The 12,557-nt window shown below is 43.4% G+C and overlaps 1 protein-coding gene across 2 annotated transcripts in view; it reads right to left on the minus strand.

Annotated features, from left to right (window-relative positions):
- The window catches only part of FBH1 (F-box DNA helicase 1), a 925,111-nt gene that overhangs the window by 437,410 nt on the left and 475,144 nt on the right, over positions 1-12,557 (minus strand). For both annotated transcript variants that reach the window (XM_069229276.1, XM_069229275.1), the window contains one exon: positions 5,941-6,077. In XM_069229276.1, coding sequence (XP_069085377.1) covers positions 5,941-6,077 — 137 coding nt within the window. The remainder of the gene's footprint in view (positions 1-5,940; positions 6,078-12,557) is intronic.

Here is a 12,557-nt window from a genome sequence, read left to right on the forward strand (position 1 = left end):
GGAGAGAGCCCTGCCCTGGAAGACAAGGAGCTAACCCTTGAAGAAAAAAGGGTCAAGCTGGGCATGAGGTCCACAGAGAACGGTGATGAAAATAGAGGCACTTTAGTATCTGACAGGTGTGTTCAAGTGAGATCACCCAAAGAGACTGTCCCTGGCTATGTATCAGGGGCTGACCTAGATTACTGGCTGGCTGGCTGAGATCTCTCAAAATGAGGAAGGTGGCTACACAACATTGGGTGACACTACTCTGGGAGTTAATGACAGTAGTTGTTAGGCATAGGCTGCTTACAATTGAGGATGAGGTAGCAGAATCCTATCCGCACCTGAAGGCAGCACTTGTTAAAGTTGTTTGGTCTGACTCCCGAGGAACGCAGGCATGAGCTTAGGACATCACATAAAGGGTCGGGAAACACAGACATGGGTGGACTTAATAGATGCATCAGTAAAAGCCAAGGATGGTTGGATAAAAGGTAGCAAGATAATTACATATAACGGGCTCTACAATTTGTTGGTCAAAGAGCACATCCTTACAAATTGCCCTTCAGAGAAGTTACTCCAACATCTAGTAGACTCAAAGCTAACTAGAACGAGAGAGCTGGGCAAGATAGCTGATGACTGGTTTAGGACAAGAGTACCCAAGAAGATCCAGGACAATGATCCCAGAAAGTGGGAGACCACAGAGAGGAAAAAAGGAAAGTAGTACACCTACCAAAGAGGTTCCCTCAGAACCCACGAATCCTAAGGAGGGACTAAGGACCCAGCCCACCTCTAGGAAGCACAGTAGTGAGGACCCAATGCTACAGAAACTCTTAGACAAGAGGCTGATTTTGGCTCCCTGCAGGCAGGACACCACCGGCATGCTCCAGAATAGGAAGAAGGTTAGCACTGGGGTGACTAGTGTAGCCTTTGAAAAGGATACCTCAGATGAGGAGGTCCTAGTAGCTTTGATCTGGGAAAAGGGTGGTAAGCTGGTGAACCTGAAGGGCGTGATTAGGTACTTCCAACACCGCAAGATGAATGGCATTGTAACCACTGCCCTGAGAGGCACAGGTGCCAGTTACAACATAGTGGGGAACAGTTTACTGTTCAAAGACCAGTATTTGCCAGAAGAGCTAAGGAGAGTTAGAGTAACTCCAGGGGATGTCACAGACCACCTTGTGGCCTTAGTGTTCCTAGAGGTAGGGGGGGGTACCCTCGTCTGGCATAGGGTGGTAGTCAGTCCTGACCTCCCCCTAGATTGTCTTGTAGGCAAAGATCTTCCAGAGTGGTCCGAGCCCCGAAGGGGAAACCGCCCAGGGCACTGACAGCCCCAAGAATCCTGGAGTCCTGTCCCTAAGGTTCAGTGACACAGTCCCAAGAGAAAAGGTAAAGGTGGAAGAGGCAGGCTACTCCTCGTTAGAGACCCAGGGGCAATTTACCCATGTAGGGGAGGATCCAAGACTGGCCCTGGGGAAGCCCCTCCTGACTTCCAAGAAATCACAGACATTCAGGCAACTGCTAAGATTTAGGGGGTCCCCCTGATATGACAGAAAAGAAGATGGAAGGAGAGTCTATCCCACCAGAGGTGGTGGGGGAATGTATAAGGAAACAGGCTTTTGGTAGATAAACCCCCACCTTTTGCCCACATTTTAACTACTGGGTACTGATGTAATGACTCTGAAATGCCCCGAACCCTGCTAAACAGGACTCAGTGTATGTGCTCTGCCCCTTAAAAATCACTGTGCCACTTGATTCAAGCTAGCCTGGATGATGAGGGATGAAACCAGTCCCAGTATGCTTGTTTCCAGTCCAGGGAAGACCTGGCTTGGCAGTTTGGGGTGGGCTGTTCCCAAGGGAAACAGGGTCATGACTGATTTGAATATGTCTGGGTCTAAACTGGGGTGGCATGGTAAGCAAAACAACTATGGATTTCTGTGACTGGGGTGAACGTTTGATAATGTTTAGCATTCCATCCATCATCTTTTTGTGTTGCTGTAGTCTCCTTAGGTGAGAAGGGTATGCCCCGACGTGGAGCCCATGCCCAGTGTGCCACTGGATTTAGGCTAGTCTGGCTGAGGAGGGGGTGGTCCCCCAAAACTGGCATGCTTAATTCCACTGTCTCCATTTAGTATAGTCCACCTTACAAGTTGTGCCCCGAGACCAACATTAGAGGCACAACTTGTGAGGGTCTGTCATCGACGTCTGTTTGCGGCGGTCACAACATAGTTTGAACATTATTCCCTTCCACACTGGAGTTCAGTTTGAACTTTTCTAATGATGAAAAAAGGTAGCAGAAAAGGGAGCATAACTCTGGATCTGCATTCAAGGGCACTGGAAAAAAAAAAGAACTGACTTTAGTGCAGGAGTGGCGCTTACATTCGGCTCCGCTTTGTCACTTTGCTGGCGGAATTAATTCAATACGGAATTGCAGTGTCACATGGTGGTACCCAGGAGCGCTACTATGAAAATGTCTAGAATCAGTATGGCGAACTTTGTAAAGGTGAGGAATTTACAGTTAAAAGCATCCAAAGGAATAAACTGTTGCATAGGTTCTCATTATCCTAATGAGACTACTGGAGTTTTGGGCGGCAAGATCGTTCGCAGTGTGGGGGACTAACTCTGACCCACGGTGAAGGACCCTTGTCGCCCCAAATCTGGGTTTTGTTCCAGCTAACCAGCAGTGCCTCATCTCTTCCTAAGGGAAGAGACAATTAAGCAGCCGAGTGCGTGACATCTTAGTACTTCCCAGGGAAGTCGTGGTCACTCAGGTCACAACCGGTTCTCTCATACACAATGCGGTCTCATATAGAAATGACAAAGGCAGTTTATGTTTTAAAGATTGATTTAATAAAACGACTGCATTTTAGATAGCTGCGAGCTGCAATAAGGAGAACTACACAACACAGTAGGATTAAAATAGTGACGATGAGAGTGAAGCACAAGAATAAGGCTATCATAGTGCAACTAGATTAGGTTCTCTCTAAGTTATATTCTGAGCACAGCATGTTAAGCTCTAAACCTGCCTTTCAGGTTCCCCAGGGAGGACATCAACCCTCATACCTGAGCAAAGGCCTGTAATCTGCATCAGCATCTGCAACGGGCAGTCAGCATCTAGTTGTAGGTTACTGGTCAGAATCTACCTCTGACGTGTACTAGGACTAGAAAGTGTTTTTATAACTAACACGCAGATGTTCTAAGAAATGTCCCTACGTAAGGATGTGTACTTTCTACGAACACTAGAGACTAAACTTTCTACCACGTTTACCGGCAATGTACCAGACTGTAGCCTTGACTGAAGCACAGAGCGAGCAAGAATGTATTGTTTGAGAACACAGTGCTGAAGTAAGCTAAACAGTATGATAGAATGAAATAAAACAAGACCGTGAAACTGGTTATTGTAAAATAACAGTGCAAGGTTGAATAAAATGCATCTAGGGCGAAGTGCACAGAGGCCTAATACGTTAAGCTAACGCGCATAAAGCTACATTAAAAATGGCTAAACTACAAAACCATTTTGGTGATGACAAAAGACAATCACATTTTTTTTTTTTTTTTAATCAGGGCACTGTAATTTTGACAGTTCTATTCAAGACAGTGGTGCAGCAGCAAGCCATTAACAATATCAGCCACTGCAAACATGTCATAATCTACTATAACTTACTCTCATGATGCCCTGCCAATCCAAGGGGTTTGTTGAATTACACAAAGAAATGAGAGAGGCAGATGGTGTACAACTCAGAAACTATAGAACTATTTTTCCTCCCATCCCTTGTGTTTCACATTGCCATCTGTATGCAGTGATTGTTGGAGAAGCAAAAGTAGTGAGGAGGAAATTATAGTCAACTTCTCTATCTTGCCAAATGAAGAAAAAGCTAGTGGAGACAAATAGGCTACAGACGCTTGACCCCCCTTTCACAGCTTCTGCTGCCTAAGTTTGACAGTTACTGCTGTAGCTGTGCCTGTAGCAGTTAACTGTCAAACATGGACAGCAGGAACTGTGAAATGAGGAGGAACTGGATAGAGCTGCTTGGCAGTTTAAACCCTGTTTGAATCCCAAGAGACTTTTTTCCCCACTCCATTGGGTGTAATTTTCTAATAGTCTCAAACTGCCAGGAATATCCACTTCACCCATAAAGGTATTGCTGCTACGTTATGGACCCTCAGCTCTGTCTCATGGCAATTCCTCAGGAGCAAGCCGCTTTAAGTTGTTATATGAACATTGTTAGTGTGCATACCAGCGCGGTTGGTCATTCAGTACTTTTATTTAAATACAATATTGCATTTGCTTTACTGTTTCTATTATTTCTTGAACATACTTATTAAGTATATTCTTGCATCCTTTTCGGTTTTGAATAGTGCAAGATAAATTACTGTAAGCTGCATAGCAGGATCGAAGGAAGCAGGTACAAAATGGGAATAATGAATTAGAAACTCAGCTCAAGTGTGAACGTTTATTTCATTGTTGATGAATGTGCCTCCGCTTTTAGATTACAAATAGTAACTTTGTAATAGAGTTTTTTCTTTTAAAAGTGTTTACAATTCTACATGTACGTGAGAAACAACCTTAATACTTATGTAAAACAGTGACTAATTATCTCTTTATTGTCCAAGAAAACATTTTTGAACTTTTTTGAAAACATTTAGAAAGCTGCTACAAAGACCATGCTTGTGGCAGCAATGCTACTACAGTATTAAAACACCATTTTCGAGCTGAGACATAGCCCCTGAGTATAAATAATAAAGATCAGCAACCTACCGTATAAAGCCTGAAAACATACAGTTTAAACTTAGCTTTCCCCTGAATGCTAAAGATTTTAAAGAAGTAGCATAGATGATATGGGTGAGCAGGACTGTGACAAAAATAACCAATGGGATGCTCCAGTTTGGGGATTTGAAAAGTACTAAAATGCCACTAAAGTGGCTAAGATATACTGTTATCTAACAATCAATAACTGACAGATGGTGTGATCACAGATGATGAAAGGATTTCTGAACAATGTCAAACATTCACCCCCCAGTCACAGATCTGGGCCTAAATCCATTATTTTTGTGCTTGCCACGCCTTGCCAGTTCGGACCAGCCATATGCAAATCAGTCTTGACCCTGCACCCATGGGACCAATCCAGCTAGAACTGCCAGACCAGGTCCTCCCTGGACCAGAAACAAGGATTTTGGGACCGGTTTTGGTGCATCGCCCCTCATCAGCCAGGCTAGCTTGAATACGGTGGCATAGTAAGCATGTAACCCACGTATGGGCATACTGTTTCAACTTAAAGTGCCAAATGCAAAAAACAGAGATGATGGACGGAATGCTAAACAATGTCAAACATTAACCTCCAGTAAGATCTGAGCCTTAATGCATCGTTTTTTGTTTTTTTTGCTCGCCGCACCATTCCAGTTTGAACCTAGCCATATACAAATCAGTCTTGATCCTGCTCCCCCTGGCGACCAGGGTCAAGACTGATTTTTATACAGCAGGATCCAAACTGGGGTGGCATGGTGAGCAAAAAAACAATGGATTTAACACAGATCTGTGACTTGGAGTGAATGTTTGACAATGTTCAGAATTTCGTCCATCAATGTTTTCTTTTGCTATTGTCTGCATAAGATGGAAGGGTATCCAGACGTGGGTCCCGTGCTCACTGTGCCACAGGAATCAAGCTAGCCTGGCTGATGAGTGGTAATACCTTGAAACCGGTCCCAGAATTCTTGTTTTGGATCCAGGGAGGGCCTGGCCTGGCAGTTCGGGCTGGACTGTTCCCATGGGGAGAAAGGTCAAGATGGATTTGCATATGGCTGGGTCCAAACTGGGGTGGCATGTAGAGTGAAAAAAAAACAATAGATTTAACCCAGGTCTGTGACTGGAGTTGAATATCTGACCAGGTTTAGCATTCCGTCCATCATCTTTTTGTGTTGGTATTGAATTTTATTAGCCAGATAAATATTTGATTTAGCTCTTACCTGTGTAAGATAGAATATGTGTGTGTGCTGCACTTCAAACAGTGCATTGACTGCACCACGAAATGTATAGATCTGTTGATGAGGGTCTCCTACTAAGATGGTTCCACATGCTTGTGACAAAACAACATCCATGATAGCTAAAAGGAGAAAAAATGTTTCATGAAAAAATGGGGCTAATTCACAAATGTTAAGTCTAGTTTTTCATGACAGACAAAAGAACATAAAATGGTCCAACATCCACCATATAGTCTTCAACATCAGCTCTCACACACCTTGTATTTAAGTTAATCCTATTCCCTTCAGCCGACAAGGACTCCTTCAGCCGACACAACATTTTGGCTCAGTAGCAGTACAAAACCCATTATCTTTTGCCAGATGTATATAAACACATCCTCTTATCGGAGCACATTCACCCTACTCCTTGTTTGTCATGTTGTGCACATTGTCATCAACTGCTAAGAGGCTTATATAATTAGTAATGGATGTGTGCCACACACAACCTGACTTTGTGAGTATAATGGAGACTTGCACGCAGGTAAGTGTGTGATGTGCACATGAGCCTCACTGATACAGTCAATCGTGTTCCTCATCACTTAAGGTTGTGGAAGGCCCTGCTGGACCTTTTAAAGAGAGAGCGAGGATCTTCTTACAATTCTGAAAACTCTGAGGTCCTGGAAGGTTGGGAATAACAGGGAGAGGAGGGCAAGTAGGGAAATGTAATGTGTAGGGGCTTGTTAGTATGTCTGTGCAATTTCATTTTTTCTTTCTGCAACCTGTGTGAAAGTTCCCATATATTCTGTTTAGATTTTCGTATGGAATTTCTTTTGCTCAGTTTCCCCTTAGCTTTTGGTTGAAGAAACCTCTTACCTGTAAACTATACAAGCAGTTATTTTTTTGTAAAAGCCAATTTGTTTCGAACACCCTAGCCCTCCACGGAATGCTGAATGTAAACATTTTCGTCAATATAATGTGTTTTTAATACACACTTTGCACTACTGTAGCAGTGGCTTTGGCAGCACGATAGGTAGCTGTATAATGGCAATGTCCATTTAAGGAATCTCAGATCTTAAGGACAGAGACTGTGGCCTCAATGACATTGCTTTAATGCAAAGCACAATAATGAGCCTGGTGTCGCTCATGCATAACAGAATACATTAAGTACCTTCCATACAATCCCATATTAGTGCCTTTAAGATTTATGGTAATCGGAGGTCACCAACAAACATGTAAAATCATGCAATGAAGCCTGGAAGCAGAATGGGCAAGGGTATCATTTAGTCGTTACTGAAAAGTTTTGAAAGTGTAGACACGCGGAACAAACCAGCTGATCAAGTGTGATTTGGACTCATCAGAGAAAAATCACTGTCTGACCTCAAATTGAAATAGGATAACAGCTGCTGAGATCAGGGCCTAATGCAGATCCTTCTCAGCAGTGGTTTACCACCCTTTGCCTAGCTACACTTGAGGCCAATACCAACTTTGCTTTGGCAGAGATTATTGAGTTAACCAATACAGTAGGCTGACTGGTGGCAACTAGAGATGGAAAAATCTTCAGTAACACAAACTGATAAACAGAAGCTAAATTGATATTGATTGAGACTAGCCATAACATGAAAGGTGATTTATAATGTTCTCATCCTCATAAAAAAGAGAAGTAATCTTGGCTACTTTGTCAACAAAATAGCCAAGAAAATAGCTAGAATCTTCCCGTCAAACATTTCAGTGTATGCTGGAGGGGTTAATGTGTATTAATTTCAGAGATTACTTTATATATAGGAGTTGAGAGCAAAGGAACCTGGAAGGCATCTAAGGTTGACTTGGCCCTAACTGTGCACATGGATGCCTAAATGAGGACACCTTGCATAATGTAGGCAGAGATCTTTGAAACCTGCCTTCTTTGGTGTTGCCACCATATATTACAAAATGACTAACTTTTGTCAGAGATCCTTCAGTCAGTACTTTCAGATGGAACTCAAACAAAACATAATGCAAAAGGAAGGATCGGGTCAAGGGGCACCTTGTCCATATAATCAATGTTTAAGGCGTATTTGAAAAAATAGACACTTTAATCCTCTATACAGAGGTAACAGCCACAATAAAACAGGCTTCCAAAATACCAACCTGGGATCTATTATCTATTTTTTAAACAACAAGTGGTGGAAAACCTATAGAGAAAGAGGAAAATGAGCTACGAATAAAAATCAATCAGTTTTGAGCATTTTACACAAAATACTACCTCCAAACAAGAACAAAAGTTGTTTTCTAGTATGCACAAAATGCATCTAAGCTTATACTTATCAAAGCAAGAAATACTGTTCATTATGTTTACAAGGAATATGACACTTTAAGCGGGCTTTCACTTCCACTTCATTGTCACTATCAATTCTATCTTAAACTGACCAGGAAATACATCTATGTTCAAAATGACGTATAAGGATACTGGTGGTGCTGAAAAAACCTGCAGTTAAGGGGCCACAATAGTCTTTAAGAATTTAATATTATATGGAGATTAAATTTCATAAACGTTAAGTTTATGACGGATACATCTACCTGCAGATTCCTCACCTTTAGTATATTCCCATGTGCCAGCTTAGCCCAGAAACTTTTCCATGGATCTCTTATGCCAGTTGAGTAGCTAACTCCAACACGGCTCCGCACACAATGCTGCATGACGCCACTAGAGCCAAAAACTGACCCTGTCAGCATAATAATGCCAGCTCCTTTTTTCTATGCCTTCAACGCGACACAGAGCTTGTCAACTCTCCTCAGCGCATATGTTAATTTTTCAACGTTTTCTTGCCAATTTAGGATTTTTGGTGGTTTTCTTGTGCCATTTCACCTTCGATGAAAGTCAGGATTCAAGACATATCGAAATTGTGAGGGTCAAATGTCCATCACTGACCCTCACAAAAATTATCTTTGGTGCCTAGGGGCAATGCCTGTAGAGACTGCCAACAAATAAATCCAAACGCCTTGAAGGGAAGAGAATCCAAACTACTTATGGCTAGAGCACTGGATTAAAAAACATAATTCCCTCCATGTTCCAGATCTTTGAAGATGAAACATAAGAAGCAACGCAATGAACCCTGTCATAGATCCTCCAAAGACAAATCTCTGAAGTCGTGACCACTCAGCCACTCTTTGCTGAAGATCAAGAAGAGGTCACCCCAGGGCCGATTTTGACAACTCTATACCGCAACCGATGCCCTTGGTGCCAACGGCTCCGATACAATTGATGCCACATCCAGTATCCTCATCCACGGATCCATAAGTCCTGTGGCATTGATTCCTCAACCACGAGAAGATACTTTATACCCTTCCTTTCCAACTCTGGGTACAGATCCAAGCCGACTTCGTAATGCTATGTTTTTTTATCTTCAACCGAGCCGTGATAACATCTTGTAAGGCCCCATGGGTCCAGTGGCTTATACACTGGGAGGCATTCCTGCACTGTACCAGCCAACACATTTCTTGTCCTTTATTTTTCTGGCCCAGTATCTGTGGCCAACTCTGTCACCCACATTTCCGATGGCACGAAGTACGCCACCTCAACTAGTTCTTGCTTCGTCATTGAAGGGAAATTCACCACCAGCGCTGGAATTTGTCCCACCAGTGACAGAACCTTCTCCATAGACGCCAATGTTGATACCACCGGCAACTTTATAAACCATAGAGTTTCCTCAAGGTGTATTATTACTCCACTGACCTTGAAGAGAAGCACAAAGGTTTTTGGATGAGGAACGATTTCTCTTTGGAGACAACATTTCTTTATCAAGAAGATGAGAGTGAAAAAGATGACTAATTATGTATTGGCTCAGATTTTGAAGGTGTAAAGGACAACGTGGGAGCTCTTGTCTTCAACAGGTTTTCCACCTCTAGAGGTGGCATCATATTATTCTGCACAGCAGAAGGAAGATCCTTCTCCTACCTAGCAGCCTGGACACGGAAAACACTACCTCTCAAGCTCAGGCAGACTGCATCACTGAAGCAGTTTAGGAAGGACCTCAAGATCTGGCTCTTCGACTGAGCAGCACACCCACAAACAACGCCTTGAGACTCTAGGGGTGATTAGTCGAGCTTTACAAATCACTGGTTGATTGATTGATTCAGTGGTGCAAAAATCAGCAGAGCTGTTAAGACTTGCTTCTCCCAATCACACAATTAAAGTCTAATATATTGACAGTGGTTTTCCATTCAATAATCACATAACTCAGAACCTTTGCTGCCCTTTAATAAGGTTTTGACCAAACCTATCCTAGCGTTATGGGAGAAACCTACGACTACTGCAGTGGTCTCCAGATCGATAGCAAGACACTACAAACCAGCTCCTGGAGACCCAGTATTCCCATCGTCACATCTGTCTCCAGAGAGTTTGGCAATTCAAACCTCTTGCTCAACAAAGCTTACTCCTGGTTCCTTTCAGTCTGCTTCCTCTGACAGTTAAGCCAAGAAAATTGAACAACCTGCCAAAAAGATGTTCTCGCCAGGTACCATGGCACTTACATTTTTAAAGGCAACATGCCTCTTAGGAAAATATATCATGCATTACCAGACTTAGCACAAACATAATACCTAAACTCTCGTCAGAAGACAAAGCTAATTTTTCAAAACTAACTACTGATGGTCAAGCAGCGGCTAGCTAGGTCATACAGAGCTTGATACTGCTAAATCAGTCATAAGAGCTATGGGGATATCAATATCAGTCTGCCACCATGCCTGTCTAAGAAACTCTGCTGTTTTTCACTGCCTGTGCAAAATACTCTTATGGATTTGCCATTTGATGGCTCCAAACGGTTTGGAGCAAAGGCAGGTTCTGCTTTAGAATGATTTAAAGAGAGTACAGCCACAGCTCTATCACTTGGCCTTCAATCACAGACCAGAGGGTTTTCATATCGGGGTGTCAACAATCAGTGCAAGAACAACAACAGCAGCAGACATCCAATCTCCTTTACAAAAGTTACAGAGGATATACTGGAGGAAGACAGATTCCCTCCCTTCCCTGCCCCTCGGATTACTCCTCCTTCTACCTCCTCTTCCTCAGTAAAAAACAGGACAGTAGCCCTAGCTTCCCCCCATCTTGAACCACACTCTACCAGTAGGAGGAATGATATCTCAATTTCTACATTGATTTCAGTGCGTATCAGACCTCTGAGTATTACAAATTATGGAAAAGGTATGTACCCTACCCTTATGACTATTTCCTCCATCCCCCCCCACTCCTCGCCCCTTCAAATGACACCCACTGACTCAGGAACATCTACAGATCCTCCAACAGGTGGCCCAATCCCTACTCTTAAAAGGGCAGCAGAGTTGGTTCCAGAACAGGGACAAGATCGGTATTTCATGAGCCCCAAAAGCAACAGTGGTTTGCGTCCAATTTAAGACCTTAGGATTCTGAACTGTAGTCTTCACAAAGGTGATGGATGTGGTAGCAGCACGTCAGAAGGTCGGGAATCATGATATTCCCTAACTTGGTTGATTGGATTATCAAGGCCAGTTACATGGAGGTAGTGTCTCACAACTTGCAAGTAACAACTCAGTTGTTGGTCGACATGGGATTTTCAATAAACAAGCCAAATTTCACCTAGTGCCTTCTCAGGGTATCCTGTTCATAGGGGGCAGTACTGGACACCACATTGACTCAAGCCTTCCCTCCTCCTAAAAGGGTTCAAGATATTCAGACTATGATTCGGATGTTTCTGAATGGAGTGGCCATTCCTGTCCTGAAGGTCCTACATCTGCTCAGACTCCTAGCCTTATGCATTGTGTTAGTCACACATGCATGCTGGCATACAAGGGCTTTCTAGTGGTGATTCCGAAGGCAATATTCCAGCACAAAGGAGATTTACAAGCGTCCATCAAGATCTCCAGGAACACTGCAAAGAATTTACAATAGTGAATGGAAACGGCAACCTTTCTCAGAGAAAACCTTTTTAACCTCCTCCTCCGGCAACCGTGATTACTGATGCTTTCACTTTAGGGTGAGGAGCTCGTCTGGAAGAACTGGAGATCAGAGGCCTTTGGTCATCAGAAGAACAGATTTTACACATCAATCAAATGGAACATGCAATCTAGTCCTGGGCTCAGGACCACCAAACGTGGGTAGTAGCAAATCATCTAGCCAGAGAGCTCAATGTACATGTGGACAGCCTTGGTAGGCGTCATCTAGCCAATCACAGGTGCGGTCCCATCTGGAACTACTAAATATCTTCTGTCTATGGGACACTCCACTTCCCTCAAACATGCACTGCAACATTTTGCAACCTCCATTATCCCATGCAGGAGTAACTGGAGGATACCTTTCAATTATAGCTGGACTCTGAGTTTCTTTATGGGCTCCTTCCCATACCCTTGATTCCTTGGGTGTTGAGGAGCATTCTCCTCAACCAGGCCAAGGTATATTGATTGCAGCGGACTGGCTATGTAGGTGGAGTATGCAGAACTCATACACCTCTCCATCGGTCCGCCACTTTGTCTCCCTCACAGGGCAGACCTCCGCTCGCAGTGGCAGGTTCTACAGCCCCACCTCCAGAGCATGCACATACATGCCTGGACATTGAACGGGGCAACCAGAGTTCTTTTTCTCTTTATCCTAAATTGGTGGCAGATATTTTACA

The sequence above is a fragment of the Pleurodeles waltl genome, chromosome 4_1, assembly GCF_031143425.1.
Source record: "Pleurodeles waltl isolate 20211129_DDA chromosome 4_1, aPleWal1.hap1.20221129, whole genome shotgun sequence".
NCBI classification, from domain to species: domain Eukaryota; kingdom Metazoa; phylum Chordata; class Amphibia; order Caudata; family Salamandridae; genus Pleurodeles; species Pleurodeles waltl.